This window comes from Notechis scutatus, chromosome 4, assembly GCF_049901735.1.
Source record: "Notechis scutatus isolate UNSWTSFEM ecotype Mainland chromosome 4, rNotScu1.2, whole genome shotgun sequence".
In the NCBI taxonomy this organism is placed as follows: Eukaryota; Metazoa; Chordata; class Lepidosauria; order Squamata; family Elapidae; genus Notechis; species Notechis scutatus.
The window spans coordinates 79220717-79248142 of NC_142012.1; the positions used below are offsets into that span (position 1 = coordinate 79220717).

The 27426-nt window shown below is 40.3% G+C and overlaps 1 protein-coding gene across 13 annotated transcripts in view; it reads right to left on the reverse strand.

Moving 5' to 3' along the window:
* KCNMA1 (potassium calcium-activated channel subfamily M alpha 1) overlaps positions 1 to 27426 on the reverse strand; it is a 524126-nt gene that overhangs the window by 21966 nt on the left and 474734 nt on the right. For all 13 annotated transcript variants that reach the window (XM_087963879.1, XM_087963877.1, XM_026678373.2 and 10 more), the window contains 2 exons: positions 10514 to 10627; positions 2251 to 2381 (listed from right to left, as the gene is read on the reverse strand). In XM_087963879.1, coding sequence (XP_087820005.1) covers positions 2251 to 2381; positions 10514 to 10627 — 245 coding nt within the window. The remainder of the gene's footprint in view (positions 1 to 2250; positions 2382 to 10513; positions 10628 to 27426) is intronic.

Consider the following 27426-nt stretch of genomic DNA (forward strand, 5'->3'; position numbering starts at 1 on the left):
CACCTTCAATCAGAAAACAGCTGGAAAGGACCTCAGAGGTCTTCTCCCTTGCTCAAGGAGATCCTAAACCATTTTAGAGAGGTGGCGATCCAGTCTCTTCCTAAAACCTCTAGTAACGGAGCACCCACAACTTCTGAAGGCAAGCTGTTCCACTGATTAATTGTTCTCACTGTCAGGAAATTCCTCCTTAATTCTAGGTTGGATCTCTCTTTAACTTTTAACTCTTTAACTTTGAGAATATTCTTTGTTTTTTCCCCAAGATTATTACAGTCATCTATAGGATCACTACATCCCACATGCGAATAACTCCCAAGGATGCAATAAATATAACAGAAGGCTCTAATGAAGAAAGAATAAAGGATTCCAAAACATGAATGAGAAGATGATGAAGTTGTTAAGGAATATCTATCTATGCTCTCCATCCAGATCCAGGCTGCTTTCTGGCAGAGAGGACTTCTTCTCCATCCAAAAGTTGAAATTAGAAGTTGAATCTGCCTCTTTTGATCTCAGGTGAGTTGCTGTCTTGTGAGAAGGAATGGTCTTTACAAAGCTCCGTAGAAAGAATGGATCTTGCATGATGAGAGTCCAGAACTAAGATCATTATTTCAACCTCGGTGACATCCCAAGAACAGATGTCTTAACAGAGCTAGAAAAGTGATAGTTTATAACATATAAATCTACCCCACATATTTATAATGTATTTTATTATATTGCCATAAATAAGCCCGAGAGTGGTTTATCAGCTGGTAATCCATCTCAACAGCAGGAAAAAGCGGTGTAAGTCTTGTCATTTTATAGAGCCTGCCAACTAGTTTTTTTTTTAAAGATGTTAATTTAATTGATGCTTTTGACTGCAAAAAAAATCTACATTTCAAGGCATTTCAAGGATTCTGAAAGAAGAATTACATTCTGTGACATTTGATAGGTAAAGGTTCCTCTCGCACATATGTGCTAGTTGTTTCTGGCTCTAGGGGGCGGTGCTCATCTCTGTTACAAAGCCAAAGAGCCAGCACTGTCCAAAGACGTCTCCGTGGTCATGTGGCCGGCATGACTAAATGCCGAAGGCACACAGAATGCTGTTACCTTCCCACCAAAGGGGTCCCTATTTTTCTACTTGCATTTTGACGTGCTTTGGAACTGCTAGGTTGGCAGAAGCCGGGACAAGGAATGGGAGCTCACTCGGTTATGTGGCGCTAGGGATTCAAACCGCCGAACTGCCAACCTTTCTGATCGACAAGCTCAGTGTCTTAGCCACTGAGCCACCACGTCCTTTGTGACATTTGATAGTTTAAACTCAAAAGAGACCTTCTTCCTCTACATTATATAGTCCTAACAATTCTATTTCTCCTTGCTTTTATCATTCCATAGATAGTCTTCCATGCTTCTGTCTCTTCCTATCTCCTCTTTCTCTTGCACTCCTAGCAATTTCCCCACAGCCTGCTTTGCGCTTTTCATTTTCATTTACACGTTTGTTTTCTATTTTTCTTATTTTCACTTTAATCAACTCAGTAAGAGAGATGTGGAATTGTGGGGTTATAAAACACGACCATTGCTCTTTAACTGGGGAGACACCCATATAAAACAACCCCTCCTGTTTTCTAAATAATGCTGTATCTCTGGATTGAAATGCAGGTGTTTTTTCTTGAGGGCCATCTATATAGCCAGTGATACCTACCTACCTATATATTCATCTGTCTGTCTGTCTACCTGTCTCTGTCTGTCTTTGTCTATTTATGTACCTACCTATCTGTCCACCTACTTATTTACTTACCTACCTACATCTATCTATCTATCTATCTATCTATCTATCTATCTATCTATCTATCTATCTATCTATCTATCCATCCATCTGCTTACATCTATCTACCTACCTACCTACATCTATCTATCCATCCATCCATCCTTTATAATATCTACCTACCTGTCATCTATCTATCTATCTATCTACCTACCTACCTACCTACCTACCTACCTACCTACCTACCTATCCATCCATCCATCCATCCATCCATCCATCAATCATCTATCTCTCTATCTATCTTTTATTCCCTGCCCATTCAGTCAGAACTGAAGAAGTTTCTTGGATGAGTAGCAGAACATTTTCAAGGAAAAAAAAAAGAAACCCCCAAGGAAGTCCTGTTGCCTTTTGAATGGCACCTTTGCGTTCTCTTTTAGGCTGGCCCCGGAGGGAACGTAGATCCAGAGCTGAAACTACAGTCTTACCCCAACAAAGGAAAGACAGATGCTTACCGCACTCATGAGGGAATCCAGGACACTAACCGCGAAGGCCGTTCCGCAGGCGAAAGGCTGGGTGAGATAGAGTTCTGTGTCGGGGTCATCGTCATCATCTTGATCCAAGAACTGAACGTTAGAATCATTTACTGAAAAGAAAATGACAGCATATCTCTATCCAGAGTGGATCTTAGCAAATAATTTTTACATGCTCTATACGTGAAGAAGAAATGCGGCGCCTGGGTAGAAATGTATCTCGAACGCTTACGTATGGCTGAGAATGAAATTAAAATGTGTGTGGAATCTGCATTTTGAAAATTAATAATAATAATAATAATAATAATAATAATAATAATAATAATAATAATAATAATAATAATTGTTATTTTGTCTTTATGGAAGGCGAAGAGCAGGAACCCCTCAGGGGCCTTTGTTAGCATTATCCAGTTGACCTCTGACCGTTACAGCCATTGCAGCATCCCCTGGTCACATGATCAAAATCCGGAGGCTTGGTGGCTGACTCGCATTTGTGACGGTGGCAGTTTCGCGGGGTCATGGGATCCCCTTCTGGCAAGCGAAGCCAATGGGGGAGCCAAATTCACTTCCCAACTGTGGTAAGAAATAGGTTGTAAACTAGGGGCAAAATTCACTGGACAAGGGTCTCGCTTAGCGACAGAACTTCAGGGCTCAGTTGTGGTTGTAAGTCGAGGACTACTTGCCTCTATCTACCTTGCCAGGAGATGAGGCCATCTTTAGTTTTACCTTGTGCAGTGGGGAACCCACATGGTACTCCTTTGGCTTGAATGCAAGTGCATTATTTCCTGATTAGGAACACGAAGCTCCTTAAAGATTATTACTGGATTTGCCTTCACTGGGACCATAAAGGCCCATTGAATGAATGGGGGTCCCAAATGGCTGCAGAAGACATTGTATGGATGTCTTTCAAGAACACTTGAGGGACAAAGTAGAAGAATCTAGATGTCTCTTTTTTTCCCTTCCCTTCCTGTGCTGTCCAGCCAGTGTATGGGAATTGGATAGTTAGATAGCAATTGTGAGCTGTCCCCTTAAGGGAATGCATCATGGTAAATGTAGTTAAGGTATCCTGGGAAATGTAGTCCATATCACGTGACCACATCTGTAATCCTGATTGGTCACTAAATTGACCCTCGATGGGTTGGAGGAGGTTTCCTCACTCTTGGCTGAATTCATGGACTTGTGGTAACTGTTCTACTTCTATTGCTACAAGATGGGAGAAAAAGGATAGGAGATAACGATCTTTTTACCTACAAGACAGATATGCAAAGGATTGCTCATTAAAGAAGAACTTCATCACAAATGTGAGTTATGAGGATACCTGATGAACCAATAATAAAAACTTTGTATGGATGTTTTGTTGAGTTTATCTATCTGCATCTGTACAGAAGACAAAATCTACCACTGTACAGAATACAGAACACTTGCCTCTCTTGCTTTATTTTCAACTTGCCTTGCTTCTCCAGGTTGTTTGCTTTTTCCTTTGCTTCCTCTTATCTTCCCCTTCCCCTTCTTCTTCCTGTTCCCTTTCCTTTCCCCTTTCCTTTCCTTTCCTTTCCTTTCCTTTCCATTCTCCTCCCTTCCATTATTCTTTCCTTCATAATTCTACCCTCCCCTCCCCTTTTCTTCCATTGTATCTCCCTCCCCTTCCCTTTCTTTCCCTTGCCCTTTCTAACACCATATCTCCCTTCTCTTCTCACCCCTCCCCCTCCCTCTCTTCCCTCTTCTTTCCATTGTATCTCCTTCCCTTCTTTTCACTCTTACTTCCATCATATCTGCCTCCCCTTTCCTACCCTTCCCTCCCCCTTTCTTCCATCATATCCTTTCCCTTTCCTTTCTTTCCCTCTCCCTTCTTTCCATCAAATCTCCCTTTTCTTCTCTCCCCCTCCCTCTTCTTTCCATTGTATCTCCATTCCCTTCCTCTCCCCTCCCTTCCTTTCCCTCCCCCTTACTTCCATCATATCTCCCTTCCCTTCCTTTTCCTTCCATTGTATCTCCCTTCCCAACCCTTTCCTCCCCCTTTCTTCCATCATATCTCCCTTTCTTTTTCCCCTTTCCCTTCTTTCCATCATATCTTCCTTCTCTTCTTGCCCCTCCCTCCCTTCCCTCCCCTTCTTTCCATTGTATTTCCCTTCCCTTCCCCCTTCCTTCCATAATATCTCCCTCCCCTTCCTTCCTTCCTTCCTTTCCTTCCTTCCTTCCTTCCTTCCTATCTCCCTTCCCAACCCGTACCCTCCATCATATCTCCTTCCCCTCCCCTTCCTTCCTTCCATCATATCTCCCTTCCCTCCTCCTTATTTCCATTATATCTCCCTTTCCTCTTCCTTCCATCTTATCTCCCTCCCCTTCCCCTTCCTTTCCTCTCCCATTCTCCTCCCATCTGCATCAACCTGCTCCTTTTCATAACAATGACACATTTGGAAGGGATCTGGCAGGCCATTGGAACCAACATTGAAGGACTCCCTATTGTTACACCAAAAGACTCTTGACAAATGGCGATTGCTTGCACGCATCTGAAAAAGGGAACCTATCACCTGTCTGGGAAATTGGTTCTACTGTCAAATTGCTCTTGTGGTTATGGAATTTCTCCCCTCACTTTCAACAGGAATACATCTTTCTGCCATTATTTCAAGTTCTCCATGCTGGCAGAAGAGGTCTTGATCCTCCTACATGGCATGCTTGCTGGAGTTGTATCATACTCAGTGGTGGGATTCAGTCGGTTCGCACCACTTCGAGAGAACCGGTTGTTAACTTTTTAAGCAGTTTGGTCAACTGGTTGTTGGAAGAACTCATTAGGGCAGAGAACCAGTTGTTAAATTATTTGAATCCCACCACTGACCATACTGTATATTATATAGACACTCAGGGTATTATCACATCCACCTCAGCTATCTTTTGTCAAGCTAAACCTCATCTCCAGTCTTATCCCCTCTCTCCTTCTATTTTCTTCTTATTTTTCTTTCTCTGTTGCAAGCTGGCCGGGAGACATTTATTTATTTATTTATTTATTTATTTATTTATTTGATTTGCCAATTGTTTACAAGATAATAAGTATAAGTGTATACATAGTTGTGAATACATGAAATGGGTACATATAAGAAAAATAAAAGAAGAATAAGAGAAACAATAGGACAGGGACGGTAGGCACGTTGGTGCGCTTATGCACGACCCCCTACAGACCTCTTAGGAAAGGGGTGAGGTCAATACTAGACAGTCTAAGGTTAAAGTTTTTGGGGTTTGGGGAAGAAACTACAGAGTCGGGTAGAGTATTCCAGACATTGACCACTCTATTGCTGAAGTCGTATTTCCTGCAATCAAGTTTGGTGCGGTTAACTTTGAGTTTGTATCTATTGTGTGCTCTTGTGTTGTTATGGTTGAAGCTGAAGTATTCATTGACAGGTAGGACATTGCAATGTATGATTTTATATACCATGCTTAAATCAGACCGAAGACAGGCGTAATTCAAGGTTTTCTAGTTCTAGAATTTCAAGTCTGGTGGCATAAGGTATTCTACAACGAGTAGAGGAGTGGAGAACTCTTCTTGTGAAATATTTCTGGACTTTCTCAATTGTGCTAATATCAGATACGTAATGTGGGTTCCAGACTGATGAACTGTATTCGAGTATTGGTCTAGCAAATGTTTTGTATGCTCTGGTTAGTAGTGTGATATTACCAGAGAAAAAGCTACGTAGGATTAGGTTAACAACTCTTAATGCCTTTTGGCTATGTAGTTGCAGTGGGCTCTAGCACTTAGATCATTAGAGGTGAGTATTCCAAGGTCCTTTACAGAGCTTGGGTCATCAACAAGATCTTGACTATTCAGCTTGTATTTTATTTTCTGATTTTTTTGCCAATATGTAAGACAGAGCATTTATTTGTTGAGATTTGAAGTTGCCATTTGTTTGACCATTCTGATACATAGTCAAGATCTTTTTGTAGGGTAGCAGTATTGTCTGTGGTATTGAACAGCTTTACATCATCAGCGAAAAGAACGCAATTGCTTTTAATATGATCACAGAGGTCATTTATGTAGAGTATGAAGAGAGTTGGTCCTAGAACACTGCCTTGGGGGACACCACTATTGACAGGTACAGAATTTGATAGGACGCTCCCAATTTTGACCATTTGTTGTCTGTTTGCCAGGAATGCTTCTATCCAGTTATTCAGTTGTCCAGAGATACCATAGGATTTTATATGTGACATATATGTGCATATGCAGGGATTAACAGCTAATAAGGGCAGAATAATGAATACATGCAGATCTGGGGAACACTGGTATATGCAGATGTGACAGAATGGATGGTCTATGCATATATCAACAAGTAATGTTGTAAAATAGGAGAGTCAGATTCAGTATATGGATTAAAGAGATGGGGTCCTGTTTTGTCCTTGGACCATTGAAAGAAGGTTGAAGTTTTTGGGGCTTGGTTTTTTTTTCCTCCTCCAAGTTCACATTTCTACATTTCCAAAAAGACATCTATGTATATTTTAAGGTACCAAGATTACTGACAATATGGGGATGATATGTATTTCTATGTAATATATCATATTGGGAGATGATTAAGAGAGATTTTGGAATGAAAAGAAAAGAGACAAAACAAGATCAATTAGATGAACAAACTTTACAAACTAAATCTGTGGCAGATATGGCCGTAAAATTAGAATCCCCATATATTTGTGTCTTCCTCCTTTACTGTAATTAACTAAAAACTGGACATGACTTACAGTAGGTGAATTGAGAAAAGCCCTTTCATTCAAACAACTCGATCAATAAAACTGTTTCATAGTTTTTACTTAGGTACTATTTTAATTTAATTTTTAATTTATTTTAAACTTTATATGCTAGAAAAACAACATAATATAAGAATAAAACTGCAAGAAAAGTCTTCATCAAGTAGTAAAGGAAACCAACACACAAATCTAAAGTAGTGCCTCTATTCTATATTCTATTGGCAGCTCTGAAAAATTAGTAGCACAGTTAAGGCTGGTGGAAAATCCTATGTAAAAAAAAATTGGGGACAAGAACTCTAAAAATGGAAGGGAAAGCTTTAGCATCAGAGAAGAGTTGCTTTCCTTTCATGCTCTCCTAAGATTTATTCAAATGACTTCCACTTAATGAGGAGAAAAATTAGTTCATACATTCAGAGGTTCATTACAGAACTTGATAATCAAAAGTCATACTTGGATAAAAGAAAAAAATGTTTAGAAGCATGGTGCTTTTTAGCTCATTCAACATGGAAGCTCTTAATGAAAAATTGTTCTCACAATCTAGTCAGTGTCTTAGACTTAAGGGATTTTTTTTTCCTTTGCAAATATTTACCTTTCTTTCATGTGTCTGAGAACTGTTAAAATGTGTCTGTCAGATGGAGGAGAAAGAGAAGAAAAGGAGGAGGAAGAAGAGGAGGAGAAAAAGAGAAGAGAAGGAGAAGTAGGAGGAAGAGGAAGTGGAAGAGGAGGAGAAAGAGAGGAATAGGAGGAGGGGAGGAGGGGGAGGGGGAGGAGGAAAATGAACTGATGTGCAGATGCTATATAAACAGTCAGCAGGTCAGATGAATGTGATCAAAGATTTACCAATGCTGTATGTATGTACAGAAAAAGAAAATTCATTAAAATAAGGCAGAACAAGACAGTCTGTTTCAACTGGAATCAGAAATAAAGCACATTCAAAGTAGTATTGAGAAGGCAACTTTTGGATGCAGCCAGATGAAGAAAAAAAGAAAGCTGAGAGTGGAAACAACAGCAAAGCAACAAGCAGTTGATGTCCAAAAGGAAAGGCACTTTCTTACCCAATTCGGTTATCATTAGAATCTGAACTCCACTGTTTTTTTCCTGACCGATTGAAACCAAAGGCAGAAGTTTGCCAGGTTTAGCTGGTAGGTTTCGAGGAGGGGAGGGGGTTGGGGGAAGGAGAAGGCACAGACAAGAGAATAAAATGAAGGCGTGAAACAAATAAAGCTGAAAACCAAAGGGGAAGGCAATAAATGGATGAAAGGATCACAAATCAAGCTCAGCTTTACGATCAGAAACACAGAGGCCTTGTAGAATTCACATAGGAAAAAATGAGGATGAGTGAAGTGGCAGGATTCTCAATGCTTCCGCAGAAATTGATAATTTATTTGAGAATGCAAGAGATGGATGAAGAAGACCTCCTTGGCTTCCAACATGCAGGGACGAAGGCAACTGGCTATCAACTGGGTATCACTAGCCCTTGAAATGGGTCTGTTCCCCTTAGCCACTCAACTTGTATCTGACTCCGAACAAAATATTCGGAAGGTCCTGCTCTAATATACATTAGGTAGCAGTGGTGGGATTTAGCTGGTTTGCACCGGTTCAAGTGAACCGGTTGTTAAATTACCCACCTCACCCACCCACCCCACTAGCAAAGTGGATTCTGGGCGCTGCACTGTGCTGCAATGGAGAAACAAGCAACTGAGCATCCAGGATCCACGGATAGCAGGGGTGGTAATTTAAGGATCGGTTTGGTCAGGTTCAGGTCAGGTTGGCCATCACAGGAAGCTTGTCCCGCATGTGTGGCCGAGCTGGAAGATGAGGATGGGCCACGCCTCCCACAACAGCCAACCTGATCCTGGGCAAACTGGTAGTTAAATTATTTGAATCCCACCACTGCATTACACAGCCCTTGAATTATATCCACAAGTGGGACTTTCATGCCCATGGCTAAGCAAAGTGATGGTTAAGATAGTCACATCCCATTTCAGGATCTGTTTGCCATGGTTGTTAAGCAAAATCACAGCAGATGTTAAAAGGATCAGGTTGTTAAGCAAATCAGGCTTCCCCCCCCATTGACTCTGCTAGTCAGAAGCCGCCTTGTTTGTGGACTACAGACCTTTCCTTGTGGACTTTGAATCTCGTTTATAGACTATGAAATTCCTCCTTGCCTTGTGTATTGGCTCTGGAGATTATTGGATCTAGTTTGTGGGACCAGGTTGCACTGACTATGGGTGGCTGCCTTTGGGAAAGTTTGGGGTACAAGCTTTACTGGCTATTGTAGGTCCATCTCTTGCAGGATAGTGGTGCCATAAAAACTTTTATGGGTGCCTGCAGCTGCCTATGTGACCTGAGTCATAATAGTTGATTATTATCAAGTAACAGAAGTAAAATGATGATATTGCTTTAAAAAAGGAACTTGCTTAATCATTGTGCGTATATGTGTGCACCTCCGTATGTATGTGTGTGTATTATTATTATCAGTCAACTGGAAGAAGAAGGTGTCTTCATGAAGGTTACAGACTATCCTATCTGGTCTAGTGGGAGATAGATTCACTTGACTTCTAGAGAGAACATGACTGACTCAACTCCAGTTGTCTTCTGCACCTCAAGGAACACTAGAACTTCTTAGTCCATCTCTTTAACCATTACACACCACCAGTTGTGTTGCTGCACTGAGAGAATCACCCAGCTGGTTTCCATGCTTAAAGAACACTGACAGTGTCTTCCTGCTGCTAGTCCAGCAACTTAGCAACTACAATATTGGCTCTGTGTGTATGTTGGCTTTCTTGTTTACCTGGATGTCTATATGAGCACACCTGTTGTACAAACTTCAGGAGAAAATACTACACCTTTTTGCAGTGGCGCAGTGGTTAGAATGTAGTACTGCAGGGCTAACTCACTGCTCACTCCAGGAGTTTAATTCTAGCTTTAATTCTGGCTCAAGGTTGACTCAGCCTTCCATCCTTCTGAGGTGGGTAAAATGAGGACCCTAGGAAGGAAGGGAGGGATGGAGGAAGGAAGGAAGGAAGGAAGGAAGGAAGGAAGGAAGGAAGGAAGGAAGGAAGGAAGGAAGGAAGGAAGGAAGGAAGGAAGGAAGGAAGGAAGATAACACCTGAAAGAATGGAAGGAAGGAAGGAAGGAAGGAAGGAAGGAAGGAAGGAAGGAAGGAAGGAAGGAAGGAAGGAAGGAAGGAAGGAAAGAGAGATGGAGGGAGGAAGGGAAGGGAGGAAGGCTCATGGTGTTACAATGGTTAGAATGTAATATTGCAGGCTGACTCTGCTCACTGCCAGGAATTTGATCCTGACTGGCTCCAGGTTGGCTCAGCCTTCCATCCTTCCTTCCAAGGTCTGTCAAATGAGGACCCAGATTGTTGGGGGCAATAAACCGGTTGGAGAGGGCTGTAAAGCACTGTGAAGTGGTATGTAAGTCTAAGTGCTATTGCTATTGCTAAATAAAGCATTCCTTCAGCTGGGAAAAATGAAAAGAAAACAGGTAAAAAGATCCCCAGAGAGCTTACCTAACTCAGTAATAATAGGGATATCGATTCCCGTTGTAATGGAGTGCTGACGAAGAAGGCCATGCACTGGACTCTTGTCGGGTGATGACCTGTCCATTCCGGGTGGCGAAAACCCTGTGGAGACAATGATATAAAGAAACTGAGATGTTACACTAGGACTCGTAACTCTAATTATGAAAATATTAGACTAGGAAGTAGCCATACTGAAATGGTCCTTAGTGGGCCTGTGGATGAGAAGAAATAAGGAGAAGGTCAAGACAATCTGGGACAAGGGTGAACCTGAGCCATTTGCTGTCAACTTGCATCCCCCTGCCCTGTACACTTCTGATGTTTACACTGAAAGGAATGGTTCCATTCCCAGGAACACAGCTGTATGGCTTGAATTGTTATTATCAACAACATGGGCCTTGTTTACCAACAGAATAGAATAGAATAGATTCTCAGCCCTCTAGGTCATGGTTATCCCAAAGGTGCTTTTTTTTCAAGATCAGGATTTTCTGGTTTTTCTTTGAAGACATTTCACTTCTCATCCAATAAGCTTCTTCAGCTCTGACTGGATGGTGGGGAAGGGAAGGATTTATACTCCTTGCAGACAGCTGGTCATTTGCATCCTTTTAGCGAGTCGTTAAGGTCACCTGCAGATTTATCTGTGTCCTCAAGGTCACCTAAGTAGGTATGGAGCCTTCTTGGAACTGTTGAAAGGACTGTGTTATAGATTGGAGATTCCATGCAAGGGAAAGGCTTTCAAGTATGCTAAAAAAAAAAAATAGGTAACACCAACTTTCCACTCCTTTGGGTTGTTGTAGGGGGCAAAGGCTCAGAATGCTAGCTCTGCTAGCATTTTCATCAGATTTGAGGTCCATTTCTCCAGTGTGCTTATACAGTGGAACCTCAGTACTCAACTGCTTTGAAAGTCATCAAATTTGTTACTCAACGCATTTTTGACATGAACATTTTGTCCCAGTACTCATTGTTTGTTTTGGTACTCAACATACAAGCTAAAACTTGTCTGTGTCAGCTGCCTTGTGACTCACTCACTAAAGATTCCTTTATTTGGAGAAAATTTGTTTGGTATTCATTGTTTTTAGTGCTCATTACACCTTCTAGAACCAATTAACAAGGAGCACTGAGGTACCACTGTGGTGCAATGGCCTAGAGGTGAAGTTCTCACCTCACAAGCAGGAGGCTGTAAGGTAGAGGCAGATATTTCTCTCTCTGGGCACACTGAGAATATATTTGCTCAACAAAACTCCACACTGGTGACAGGAAGGGCATCTGGCCAATAAACACTCAGCTCCATTCAGTTGCTCAGACTCCACCCCAGAAGGGATTATGGAGTCCTCAAAAGAGGATGATGATTGAGGTACCACTGTATTCTACACCAGTGATCCCCAACCTTTTTATGCCGCGGCCCGGTACCGGCATCAGCTGGGCGCCGCGCCCGGTACTGGCATCAGATGGCGCCGCCATCTTTTTCGATGAAAAGTGCCCGGTGACCTCACCGGAAGCACTTTTTCATAAAAAGATGGCGGGCGCCAGCGCGTGAGCTTTTCCGTAGAAATGGCTTTCACCCGAAAAGCTCACCGAAGCACTTTTTCATCAAAAAGATGGCGGCGCCCAGCAAGCCAGCGGCCCGGCAGGACTTGTCTCATGACCGGTACCAGTCCGCGGACCGGTGGTTGGGGACCCCTGTTCTACACGGTTACTAAAAAAAATATCACCATGGAGGCGTCTGTGACACAAAAGAGACTTTACACATATATGTTCTCTGAGCTTGGTGGTTTTCTTGAAATGAAATATCAGTTGGTTTGTGTCATTCAAGCTTTGGGATACCTGTGTATTTTTACCAATTCCTATTGCCAAGTTTCTTGGTGTATTTACAAATGCAAAGCTCCTCTGTTGGTTTAAGGTGGTTTGTTGAGTCTGCATATTGGTAACTCAGAGTTGAAATGAGGGTCCTTGGTGCTCTCTAAGCTTGCTTGTTTTCTTGCAGATGTTTCATGACCATCATTATTCTCATCCTCCCTAATACCTATCTTCTTAAGGCTATAACGTTGTTGTTTGCATCTTATGGTTTATATTGTTTACTTAGTATCCTAGTATGATTTATGTTGATTGTTTATTTAGTATCCTATGACCATCACTAAGTATTGTATCTAATGTTTTATGATGAATGTATTTTACAATGACAATGTGAATGATATCACTGTTGTTGTATGTACATTGAGAGATTACGCACTGCAAATTCCATGTGTCTCTAATCATACTTAGCCAATAAAGAATTATCTTCTGTTTTGTTCTGTTTCACTCCATTCCATTCCACTCCACTCTATTCTCTGTTCTGTTCCATTCCATTCCAATCCATTCCACTCCACTCCAGTCCATTCTCTATTCTATTCTATTCTATTCTATTCTATTCTATTCTATTCTATTCTATTCTATTCTATTCTATTCTATTCTATTCTATTCTATTCTATTCCATTCCATTCCATTCCATTCCATTCTCAAACTAGTAACACCATCAGTGTTCAACCCTGGGCTAGATATATTGTCTTGTATTGATACACAGACTGATGCATTTTCTTATTATTTTGTTGTAAACAAATTATTAACTAGAGCTAATAATTTTAACTGGGTTTGAAAGGAGCAAATTCCATTATACTGTGCCACATGTATAAGTTTACCTATTGCTCTCTGGGAATCAGTGTGGCACTTCTTTTTACAAAATTGCTTCTTGTATAAAAAGAGGCATATAATTGCTAAATATCATTGTTTGAACTTTTCCAAAAAGCAGGAGGTCAAAGAGAGCCAGAAAGGTGCTTCCCCCCGCCCATCTTTCAGAAAATTCCTCTTTGTTGCCTGCCTTTCAGCTTGCAGCATAAATTTTAGATGCTGTCTGTTTTCTTCCTTCAGAAAAAAGAAAGAAAGGCAAGGTAACCTAAACTGTTTTATCACAACTTTCATTTGAAATTACGAAAAACTGCAAGTGACAGCTGGGTGAATTCAGTGAAAGTGAAGTTTTTGAATTTCTTCGGCTTGACAAGTAAACACCTTAAATTGCTAATGCTAGATATGCATTATACATGGCCTGTATTTTGACATCCATCATCAAATGCTGACTAGAGAAAATACTGATTTGCTCCCATAAAGCAGGAAAAAAATTCAGGTCACAGAATATTAGGAAAACAATATTTCATTACAGCATCAGAAACACGCTAAGTCATGAGATGTAAAAGCTGCCTGGGGTGTGGAAATGTTTTCTTCTATTTCATAGGACTTTTCTTTCTTTCTTTCTTTCTTTCTTTCTTTCTTTCTTTCTTTCTTTCTTTCTTTCTTTCTTTCTTTCTTTCTTTCTTTCTTTCTTTCTTCCTTCCTTCCTTCCTTCCTTCCTTCCTTCCTTCCTTCCTTCCTTCCTTCCCACCCTCCTTCCTTTCTCCCCCTCTGTCCCTCCCTCCCTCCCTCCCTCCCTTCTTTCCTTCCTCTCCCTTTCTTCCCCTCCATCCCTCTGTCCTTCCCTTCCTCTTCCTTTCTCCCCTTCCCTTCCTTTCTCTTCCTTTCTTCCCCTTCATTTCTCTGTTCCTCTCTCCCACTAATAGATGCATCCTACAGATCTCCCTATTCCAGGGAGAAGAATTAGGATTAATCTACAACCTTGTGCATGATTTGGAAATCCCTGAATGTGGCTTTAGTGCATTAGTTAAAAATCACAAAGTAGTAGTGAACAGTGTGTTAGAAACCCTGAATTCATTGCAAAAGAATAATAACTGGCAATAAGTCCACCAGAGTTGGGTCACCAACCACTTTAAAGAATTAGAATAATTTGAAAGAAGTGCTTCATTTCTTTGCAATTTTGCTCTCTTTCTCTCTCTAAAACAATGAACACTACCCACATCTCTGTCTCCATACATATATTGTGCCCTGGTATGAGCCACAACATATACAAATATCCAACTAGATTCAGATCAGTCTATTTTTGATGAGAAATTAATCACTTAACTTTTGTGTCTAATGCTCTTATTCAACCTTCAGTACTTTTCCATCCAAGGAACTTCCAGATATCTCAAAGGACAGTCATTCAAAAGTGCCCTTTTAGTTAAGATATACAGAAATATCTACTGATTACCAATCGATCAATTTTAAATCAGCCTGGTTAATTTACTCACAGGAATGCAGTCAAATTACATGTGAATATTATACAACACTGTATATCAAAGCCCTGAATTCCCAAGAGAAATGCGAATAATGTTACCAGAGTTTCACGACAGAACAACAGAATTGTGCTAATCAAAAGATATCAAACTGGAGTCTTGGCTAAAGAATTCAAATTTAAAACTAGCAAATTCAGACCAGCTGTGCTTAAAAATAAAGAATATGAGGTGTTATTTAAACAGCTCAGAGATTAACAGATTAACAGAGTTGGAAGGGACCTTGTAGGTCATCTAGTCCAACCCTCTGCTTCTGCTGGAAATCCTATACCATTTCACAAAAATGTTGTCCAATCTCTTCTTTAAAATCTCCAGTGCTAGAGTACCACAAATTCTGCAGGCAAGTCATTTCATTGGTTAAAAGTTCTTGCTGTTAGAAAATTTCTCTTGCTACAACTTTAAAAGCACAACTATAATGACGTGGGAAACTACCCGAACAAAGCTGAATACCATACATGTCAGTACCCGCGAAAACTTAAGAAAACATGTATATATATGTATATATATGTATATATGTATGGCATTCAGCTTTGTTCGGGTATTTTCCCACGTCATTGTAGTTGTGCTTTTAAAGTACAGTACCATGAAACTTAAGAAAACAAATATGTGTGTATATATATATATATATATATATATATATATATATATATATATATATATATATATATATATACATATATACATACATACATACATACACACAAATAAAGTGAAATACCACTCATGCACAAAATCTCCAGAACTGTAAAGCCTACAAATATCATTATTAACATGCTCTGATGCTAAGGAGTTCTACTCCCCCACCCCACCTGAAAAGAAATCTGTTCCAAAGGCAAAACACAAGCAGAGGAGAAGAGTTTCAGCATGAAGCAGCTTTAGTACAGAACAGTTGAGCTAAGTCATGCCCAGGCTCCTTGCTGTCTCCTTCTTGCTCACACAGCAGATATTCTTTCAGTTTCCAAACAGCCCTCAACTCTCTCTCTCTCACTGACAGGATGCTAGCCAGATGAATACTGATGGATGCTGGTAGGCAGAGGTAGAAATTTTTCTCCTTATTTTCCTCCCCCAAAACTAAGCCCCACCACATAGTTTTGTAGTGAAGCATGGGTATCAAGCTAGTAACCTTATATTCACATGATAACATTTAACTTCTTCAGAAAACATCCAGAAATAAATCTATTGCTTTGGGAATGCTTTTATCCCCGCCATTTTTTCCATTTCTAGATTTTCTTCTTCTTTGTCTACAAATATCTATTGATTTATTGTGCACTCACGCTACTCCAGATGCCCCTCTTAACGAACTAAAAAGAAGAACAAAATTTTGCCCTTTAAATTTCCAGGATAATAACTTGTTTCATTGAATTGACAGAATATGCTATAGAGTGTTGTTCCTTTTTTGCAGGAGCCTGCAGGAGTTATTGTTTCCACTTTCTATTAAAGAAGTTGGTCATTCTAATTCATTTTATCTTAAGATAAGATTAATCTGACTCCATCTCTCTGTCTATAGCCAAGTATTGCTCAGCAGTCTATGCTATACATCATAGGATTAACTCTAACCACTCTTAGATATGTTAGTGTCTATGTGTATACACACACACAAAGCTTTTCTTTTGCATTTTATTTTAATTAACTAGGCTGAGCCCAAGGGAGGAGTCAAATGTTTCATCAGTCTTGAGTCCCTTTGCATCCAACCTATTTTGAATCCTCTTGACTCTTATCTACCACCAATTTGCTTTGACTATTAGTAGTTCAGATTCTTGTAGCTTTAAGCTTGCAATAAACCCTCATATTCAATTTGAAGATTGCCTGATTTCCCACGCTTGATTCTGTGATTTCTGCATTCCCCATGTTGGTCTATGACCGAATAAAGACTTGATTGATTGATAGCAATAGCACTTAGACTTATTGTGTATACCATTTCACAGTGCTTTACGGCCCTCTCTAAGCAGTTTACAGAGTTGTAAACTGACCCCAACAACCTGGGTCCTCATTTTACTGATCTCAGAAGGACGGAAAGCTGAATCAACCTTGAACTAGTCAGAATCAAACTCCTGGCAGTGGGCAGAGTTTGCCTGCAATGCTGCATTCTAAACACTGTACCACCATGGCTCTTACTTGATATAACATAATAACTTAATAATTGATAACTCACCCACAAGAGATCTAAGTCTAGCGCACCTTGAATTCCACTGAATTCTTATCTACCATCAATTTCCTTTGACTATTAATAGCTCAGATTCTTGTAGATGCTTAAGCTTGCAATAAACTCTGATATTCATTTGAACTGCCTGGATTTTCTAATTTCCTGCACTTGACTCTGTGATTTCTGTATTCTACATGCTGATCTATGACCAAATAAAGTTTTGATGGATTAATAACTTGTTTGATTCCCCCACCACACATGAAAATGATTTTTTTAAATGACTAGTACCTTCTAGAACATTTTGTTTGATAACCCAAAATAAAATGGGGTATTCCTTTTACAACCATTATTTTTAAAGATGGCTCAATTCTACTTTAGTTATTTTAGTTACAACACCTCTTTCCTACTAAGTTGAGCAAATGAATGTCATTGTTCTGATGGCATTTGGGGTAGATTATCTGATGAGTTTTTATGAGCGATGCTGTATTAAATTGTGACTATTTTGGATACTGGTTGCTAATTTGGTGGTTCAACATCTATTGGTTGTTACTCTACTACAATTGATTTATTGTACTAGTCGAAAGCTGCCTAGAAGATTAACGCAGCCTTGAAATTTGATAAATAAATGAGTATATCAAAGAAGCCAGGACTGCAAACTTCAAGGTGAATTTGGTGCTTCCTGCTTCGGCCAAGAGTTTATTAACTCCATGTCAAACTCAACTAGTTTCAGCAAAGTTAGCACAAGGGAGTTAGGAGAGTTGTACAGGCACATTTCTACAAAATCAATACTTTCAGGATTCCTGAAGAAATGAGCTAGGCTGCAGAATGTCTCTGCCCTCAAAGCAGCTGGCTCAGGGATAACGGTAATCATTATGGGCTGGATAGTTGAAGATGAAGGCCTCCATGGAGCAGTCTGTAGTTGTCAACCTGTTCTTTCACCCCTCTCAGCATAAACGGCCATAATATGAATGTTTTTATCCAATGCCCTGTTAAGTTGGAGTATCCCTATATGGTAAAGTGGCAATTATATTGTTTTTCATATTTAGATAAAGGTTCACCTGATGTGCCAAGTCCATAGTGCTAAGCAATGAAAGGGAGATCTTACTCTCTTTGTTTTGTTGATACAAGGCACTCTTACAAGAAATCTTCCGCATGCCTATTTCCCTTGCAATTGTCCTCTTTGGGCACACAAGTCTCAAAATGTTAAGGTGCTCGCTATGGACTGCTTTGTGAAACGCAACCTGGGAAGTAAAATGAGACAATCTCTTGGATGAAATATCCAACCAGCTCAGGATGAAGGTGGTGGAAGGTAACAATAAATGACATCTGGTTTTGAGGTGGGGGAATGGCTTTATTTTGTTGCTGTCCAGTTCAACAACAATCAGTGCTACATTGGTGAGCAGATATAATCACTCTGTGTTAGGACATCGTGCTGTTGATTTGGTACTTTTTACTTGGTACTTTGGAAAATTTTCACTGAATTTATTCTAGCATGGAAGTTGAAGAACTTGACTTCTGAGCTTCTAAAAAACAGGTAAAATCCAGACCATGCCCTGGTGGTATTTATCTTGTGACATCTCCATCTCTATCTCCTATCTTCTCTATCTTCTCTATCTCCATCCCCCATCCCCTATCCTATCCTATCCTATCCTATCCTATCCTATCCTATCCTATCCTATCCTGCATTCTCTTCTCCTCTTCCATTCCCTTCCCTTCTCCTCTCCTCTCCCCTTCCATTCCACACCACACCACACCACTCCATTCTATTCTAAATTGTATTTTATAGTGTTCTGTTCTATTATATTGTATTCTAAATTGTATTGTGTTCTATTCTAAATTCTAAATTCTAAATTCTAAATTCTAAATTCTAAATTCTAAATTCTAAATTCTAAATTCTAAATTCTAAATTCTAAATTCTAAATTCTAAATTCTAAATTCTAAATTCTGTTCCTATTTCATTCTCACTCTATCTTTCTAATACTGTTCTGTGATACTATTGAGACCTATATGGTGTGTAAATGGAAAGATTACCATTAAAAACAAGTGCAAGTTAGAAAAAAAAACATTCTGTTTCCCTCTATTTCTTTTTCTGGGGAGAAAGGAAGGCAGAGAAAAGCAAATTTTGAAAACCTCTGCAAAAAAGAAACGGGATCCTTTTGTTAAACGAATGTAGCAGCTTTGTTTTAAAACATGATTGGCAACTGCTGAAACATAAATTACAAACATTTCCCATTGCTGCTTACGGTGAAATTATGCAGATTAGAATTTGATTAGGTTTATTTCACGAGACTCAATTTGGACTTTTAATCTATTAAGCTCCAATAAATTAGCTGTCTCAATAGCTCCCTTGAGCTGCAGCTGTGAGAAGCATTGCTGTTCCTCCACCCCCTACCCTCTTTTGCAATATGCATTCCAACAATTTCTTTCGGGGATGAAGTTACTAAAATCCCAGATCTCTGAGTACTATTGCTTCTTAACTAGCATGTAAATGTCAGGTACAACAAACTGTGCATTAAAATTTGGTATATTTATCCACCTTTGCAGTCATCACTTTCTCCGACTGTTTTCAAGGATGGACCCAAGAAAGCCAGGAAAAGTAGGCCGGATTAGAACTGCAACTGAGTTGAACTGAGATGTATCAATACCTTTGGAAAGGTGTATCTTGTTGCAACTTACTCCTCATAAATATGAATCTTGTCTTAACTAAACTTCATTTCTATATAATAGGACACCATAGTTACTATCATTATGATCATCCTACTTATTTATATATTTAGTGTATGGCAAAACTGTTAAAAAGCACATCACAATTACATTCTCAATAAGCAAATATGAAACTATTTATTTACAAAGAAGTAGGTTGTAGACCCACAACCTACTTATTTGTAAATAGTTTCATATTTGCTTAGGTTGTAGATCACAACCTACTACTTGATCAGATAGAAAAAGGTGGGTTAGACAGCATCACCACCAGATGGATTCGGAACTGGCTGACCAACCGCACTCAACATGTAGTCCTCAATGGAACTGTATCTACATGGAGGGAAGTATGCAGTGGGGTACCCCAAGTCTCTGGTTTAGGTCCAGTCCTCTTCAACATCTTCCTCAATGATTTGGACGAAGGGATAAATGGGAAAATAATCAAATTTGCAGACAACACCAAGTTGGAAGGAATAGCCAACACTCCAGAAGACAGGCTTAAGATACGGGAGGATCTGGATAGACTTGAACACTGGGCACTATCTAACAAAGTGAAATTCAATGGTGAGAAAAGGAAGGTTCTACATTTAGGCAAGAAAAACCCAAATGCACTGGTATAGAAAAGGTGGTACCTCGCTCAATAGTAATAACTGCGAGAGGGATCTTGGGAGTCCTAGTGGACAATCACTTAAATATGAGCTAGCAGCTGCCAAAAAGCCAACACAGTCCTAGGCTGCATAAAACGGAGGGATAGAATCAAGATCACGTGAAATGTTAATACCACTTTATAATGCCTTGGTAAGGCCACACCTCGTATACTGCATCCAGTTTTGGTCACCATGATGTAAAAAAGATGTTGGGACTCTAGAAAGAATGCAGAGAAGAGCAATTCATTCTCTTGTGTCTAAATCATACTGCAAATTCTTTAGAGTCAATAGCATAGATTTGAGTTTTTTATATTATCATCATCATCATCATCATCACCATCACTACCACCACCAACATCATTTTTACAACGAAGAAGATAGGATGAACCATTTCTTGTCTTTTAATATTTCTTCCACCATTCTTAAAGAAAGAAGTAATAACTTCTACCTCTCAGATATCGCCTCCAGTGAATCACATTTTATAGAATCACTGAAATGTCGGACTCATTCACCTAAAAGAGTTCATAAATCTAGGTTCTACCACTGTTCTTTAATCTTTGTGTAGATTCAGTTGTAGAATATCTTAACAAAAGGAACTTTTATCCTCCTACATTAGTTGATGGATACCTTTTAGATGTCCTCTTAGCTCACTGAGCCCTGGTGGCGCAGTGCTTAGAATGCAGTATTGTAGACTAATTCACTGCTCACTGCCAGGAGTTCGATCCTGACCAGCTCATGGTTGACTCACCCTTCCATCCTTCCGATATCAGTAAAATGAGGACCCAGATTGTTGGGGGCAACAGGCTGACTTTGTAAACCACTTAGAGAGCGCTATAAGGCACTATAAAGCATGACCGAGTAACTTTTAACCTAATATATTTGCGTGGGAAATTCAGATCCTGCCTATTCTCTTTGCTGTCACTATCTCCCAATAAAAGGTCCTTTTAAAATGCTGCCTGTTTCAAGAGTTCTGCTTTCTCTCTCTCTCTCTCTCTCTCTCTCTCTCTCTCTCTCTCTCTCTCTCTCTCTCTCTCTCTCTCTGTGTGTGTGTGTGTGTGAGTGTGTAAAATGATATTGACCATTTTGGTATGGAGTTCTGCTTTCTTGAGGGGACTGCTGAGGCAAGATCTTACAGGTTTCACCTTGATGTTACTTAAAAATGTCCATTTGAATTTGAGGATGTATGATAGCAATAACAGTAGCACTTAGACTTATATACCACTTTCCAATGCTTTACAGCCCTCTCTAAGCAGTTTACAGAGTCACCCTCTTGCCCCCAACAATCTGGGTCCTCATTTGACCCACCTTGGAAGGATGGAAGGCTGAGTCAACCTTGAGCCTGGTGAGATTCGAACTGCCAAATTGCTGGCAGCCAGCAGTCAGCAGAAATAGCCTGCAGTACTGTATTCTAACCACTGTGCCACCATGGCTCATGATCATTTATTTATTCACTTGTTAAATTTATTTGCTATCTCGCCATGGGGTTAATCTGGGTGCCTTACAACAATAAAGAGGAAGAAATGAAAAGAGGGTGAACAGAACAGAAATGAGATGAGATGATAGAACTATAAAATAAACAATAAAAATGAACCCAACGAGAATATATCAATATGATAACCAAAAGAGACGGATTGCTTTAAAATACTGACGTGGCTCATGTCTTTGTCATGCAAATGATGAGATTCTATAATTGCATTTTGGAGACTGGCACAAGTGTGTGCATGATTTATACACACATTTGTATAGTCTATATCATTTACACATTGATATCAAAAGGTAACCGATAGCATAATCTGCCTCTCTAAACCCACCTGAGTGTTGGAACAAGTTCATTTCTTTTCTAAGAATTAGGCATCTGAGGCCCTTTTTCTCCTTATTAACTAACTATAAACTCTGACTTCTGCTTCCTTTGATCTTTTCATGGGAGGTCACGAGGGAGGCAAATTATGGCACATATTTCATAATGTCATTATGCAAATGCAGCATCTTACCTACTTGCATCAGAAATCCTGCAGCAAGTATGTAATTGTGGCATTTCCTCAATATGACATTATTGCAATTTGGGGCAGATGTCACTGCTGCAAATCATACAGGGATTTTTTCCCCCAATTTCCCCCACCATGCTTGTTTGTTATAGATGAATATCCAAAGGCCTTATATGCTCAGGAGAAAGCAGGCATCAAACTAAGAAAAAGGCTGCCATACACCAGGAACAAAAAAGTTGAAGAACCAGGAAGCCACTTTTTTTTTTTTTTAAAGGGGGAGTGTTAGAATATTTCTGTTCAAGATTTTGGTCTCACATTTTTCTCTAAGAACTTGGATTTGAAAAGGGGGGGGGATGTTTACTCCTTTTCTTTCCTCTGCAGTTCTTCTCCCTAGATTGTGATGACCCAAAGGGGTGTGGCACAAAAGCAACAAAGTCACAAAATTAGGTAAAGTCCCTTTAATGCCTCCAACTTGGCCCCCAATGTCCTGTTATCATCGGCTGGAGAAAAAACTCTCCCAAGAACAGTTTTCAAAGGGAAGAAATTCTGTCCAAATTCAAAGTACATATAAATTATAAATAAAAACCAACACAAACCATGGCTGCAGCAATGAACGAGACAGGGAAGGATAAGGGATTGAAGACATCAAAAGATAACGAAACACACACACTTGGGAGGATGCCACAATTCCAATAAGACTTGACAAACCAGAATAATTTCACACTTTGCTTCCAGCAACTTTGCTGTGCGCAGTTTGCCCTTTTAAACAATCTTCCCAGCTGCAGCCAATGAAGGGGATCAAGGCCCTTTCCTCCACCGTAAATCATGCAACTCATGTTGCTCCCTTATCCGTTCCTCCCTGTGTGCCCTAGGATGAAGAGGGGGTAGGCCTGGGTCTTCCTCTGAATGCCCAGCTGGACTGTGCCCATCCCCAATTTCCTCCACAGCCACTGGAGCCACACTCCTGCTCTCTGTCAGTCAACCTCCCCCTCAGAATCAGATTCCAACAGGGGTATGACACTAGATCTTCACATTTCTAAAGCAAAAATATCAAGCAAGCCTCATCAATGAGTTACAATTTTTGAATCTAAAATTTAAGAAGAGCCCGATGAATGTCTGCAAGAAAAAAAAAATGTCCAATGTACTTGTTTCATTTGTTGCAAGTTTACATAAGAGAGTAATAGAGCTCGGAAGGGACCTTAGAGATCTTCTAGTCCAACTCCCTGCTCGGGTAGGAAACACTATAACAAGGGTCCCCAACCTGTGGGCTGTGGCCCACTACTTGAACGCAGACCATGGGAGAAATGGGCAAGCATGCGTGAAGTTCCACTGGCATGAGCTGTGGGCAAGCGCACAGTTGTGCACAAAACTGCACTCGTGTAAGAAGAGGGCACTTGTGCCCATGCACATAGCTCTACTAACTCAAATGGAGGATGCTTGCACTCGCATGAATGTGTGTGTGTGTGCACACCACTTGCACACATGGAGTTGTGTGTGCATACACCTGCCACTCTTGGGCTGGGGACTGCTGCCCTATACCATTTCTGACAAATAGCTGTCCAATCTCTTCTTAAAAACTTCCTGTGTTGGAGCATCCACAACTTCTGGAGTCAAGTTGTTCCAGTGGTTAATTGTTCTAACTGTCAAGATGTTTCTCCTTAGTTCTAGGTTGCTTCTCTCCTTGGTTAATTTCCATCCACTGTTTCGTGTCCTGCCTTCAGGTGCTTTGGAGAATAGCTTGACCCCCTCTTTTTGTGGCAGCCCCTCAAATATTGGAACACTGCTCTCATGTCATCCCTGGTCCTTCTTTTCAGTAGACTAAAGGTAAAGGTTCCCCTTGCACATGCACGCTAGTCATTTCCGGCTCTAGGGAGAGGTGCTCATCTCTGTTACAAAGCTGAAGAAGAGCCAGCGCTGTCCGAAGACATCTCCTTGGTCATGAGGCCAGCATGACTAAACACTGAAGGCACGCGGAACGCTGTTACCTTCCCATCAAAGGGGTCCCTATTTTTCTACTTGCATTTTTTTTACGTGCTTTCGAACTGCTAGGTTGGCAGAAGCTGGGACAAGTAATGGGAGCTCACTCCACTGCGCGGCGCTAGGGATTCGAACCGCTGAACTCCCAACCTTTCTGATCGACAAGCTCAGCGTCTTAGCTCCTGAGCCACTATGTCAGTAGACTAAACAGTAGACTAGATATACCTAATTTGTACATGGTAACATACTTTAGGCACACATCTTCAGCATAATTCCCCATCTATATATGTGGTATCCATGTACTCATACACACACACCCATACAGAGAGAGAAGAAGGGAGGGAAGGAGCGAAGGAGGGAGGGAGGGATAGGGAGAGAGATTGAATCTTGGTTAGCATTGCTAACACTCTTTTCTCGAAAGCCAATTCTACAGCAATTATTCTGAAATACATGGACCCTCCTATGTAATTGTCTCAGTGTATATAAATAACAATCTATTAAACAAACAATATGTGCCAGAATAAGGGGAGGGGGGGGAGAGAAAACCAGAAGCAGAATATCTGCTATTAACCATAACTTTAAATCACTGTGATTCTCATAATGCATTGTTGGCATGTTCCACTTTATCAAAGTTATCTTCATAATCAAGATACTATCACAGCCGCTCTGGGCATTGGAACTATTTTTAATTTTAATTTAAAGAGCAATTAAAGGAAGACAATGGATACACACATAATAAAGTAAGTGATTAGCAGCATACGAACGACACCGGCTTAATGATAATACTCAGTTTTATTTTCCCAAGGCACTGTTCCCAAGAACCCCTTCATATTCAAGGATTGTTTGGTTAATATGCCTCAACCTACAATTACAACATTGCTGACACCATTAAGCACTGAAACAACATCCCTTTGCAAAAATCCTGTTGTCTCATTAAAATGGAAAGGGTCACGTAATTTACCAGCCTGGAATGTGTAGTTTTGTTGTTCATAATTAGCAAACATTACACAGAATAGGCCACCATTGTGAGACCATGAACCTTTGTGAAATATTCAAGAGGTGGATGTTTATATTCTATTAAAATTGAAAATAAGGCGGCAGCCCCATGCAAATTTCTAGGCTTACATCCTAATTTGTTTGTACGGATAATAGATGATAGGTAAAACTGCCCAGGTGATGCTGTTAAAGATGCCCTGGGAAGAAGATGGAGCTGTTGTGAAAACTCCTGTAGAAAAGTGATTAAAATACAAAACTCAAACACGGTGCGGTTCTAGTTTCATAGAAATAATAGCAATAGCACGTAGATTTATATACCGCTCCAAAGTGCTTTATAGCACTCACTGAGCGGTTTACAGAGTCCACCTATTGCCCCCAACAATTCTGGGGCCTCATTTTACCGATGTCAGAAGAATGAAAGGCTGAGTCACCTGAAGACCCATCATCAGGGTTAAACTCCAGGCTGTGAGCAGGGCTTGCCTGTAGTGCTGAATCAGAATCAGGATAGAGCTGGAAGGGAGGTTTTCTAGTACAGCCCAGTGGTGGGATTCATTTTTTTTACTACCTGTTCTGTGGGTGTGGCTTGGTGGACACAGCGTGGCTTGGTGGGCGTGGCTTGGTGGGCATGGCAGGGGAAGGTTACTGCAAAATCCCCATTCCCTCCCCACCCCACTAACCTGCTTTCCAGCTCCATTCTCCTGTGCAGGGCAAACAAAGGAGACCCAGATGATCAGCTGTGACTCAATGGGAGACAGAGAATAGATGGGGTTGGTGGGCCCAGTCAGAGGTAGGATTGGTCGGTTCTCCAAACCACTCAAAATTTCCGCTACCGGTTCTCCAGAACTGCTCAGAACCTGCTGAAGACCACCTCTGGTCCAGCCCTCTGCTCAAGCAGGAGAATCTATACTATTTCAGATAAGTGACTGTCCAGTTTCTTCTTACAAACCTCCAGTGATGGAATCCCCTACAACTTCTGAAGGCAACTTCTGTTCCACTGGTTAATTGTCCTTGCTGTTAGGAAATTTCCTCCTTAATTCCCGGTTGCTTCTCTCCTTGATTAGTTCCCATCCATTTGTTTCTTGCCTTGGCTTCTGGTGCTTTGGAAAACAAGTTGACCCCTATTTCTTTGTGGCAGCTCCTCAAATTATTGCATTCTAACCCTTTTGTGCCATCAGGGCTCTTTGCCCAAATAACACGAGTAAAATGAGACTAAAGAGATCTGTGAGTCACTAGATCAATCCACAAAGGGACTGAAGCAAGTAAAGAGTTGGTAAGTCCACAGAGTTAAAAAAACAAAAACAAAAGTACTCAATGGGTTTTAATATAGATCGTTCCAAGTTATGGTATTTCGAAGGCTTTGATTAAGAACCTCAATCCCTCAATGTCATTTACTTGCTTGCACACACACACACACACACACACACACAAGAATGATTGAGAAGTTTCTTCTTGAAATTCCCAGGACTCCTTTTAATATGAATTCCATTCCATTTTTTTTATTTTATTTTTTTAAAAAACAGCTCCAATAACATTTACCATTAGTTCCTGTGCTGTCTGCAAGCGAGCTGGGGTCCTATCCTTTAAGAGGTTCGCTTGGAACATAAACTATATTCCAATAAAAAGTGAAGAGGAAATTACGAATTCATTAAAGCCCTTTGTGGTGTCTTTTGTACTACATATAATATTTATTATTCCAGGCCCCTGTAAAAAATATGCTTTAATATCTTTAGGCAACTGTAAGGGCTTAAATATTTATAAAACAGCTAAAGATAAAGCATGCTCCTCTACCTCCGACATATACAGGGGATGATGTAAGGCATGCAATCAAAGACAATAATGTTTTCATCCCATTTGTCATCTTAAAGCAGCTTTTTTTTTTTGACGCTGGCTCCCTTGTGCCCCATCTGAACGAGAGCAGTTGTCTATGTTGAGTAGCCCAGACGAGTTTGCTCCTTAAAAACTACCAAGAGTGCTATACTTCATATAAAACAGGGTTTTTTGGAAAATGGAGACAAAAACTATAAATTTGAGGGCAAAAACGACGACAACAACAACAACAAAAGGTTGCAAGAGGCTTCCAAAGAACGCCGTATTTATCGTGGGGACATCTGGGAAACAGGAAGCATTTTGATTTAATATTTCATAACGCAGAAGCTAAGGTTCTCAGCCTGGTGTATAATTAATGCCGATGAACCCTTGTGTGTTTACGTGAGGTGGCTTAACTTTTATTTTTATTTTATTTTGTATTGGGGGAAAAAAA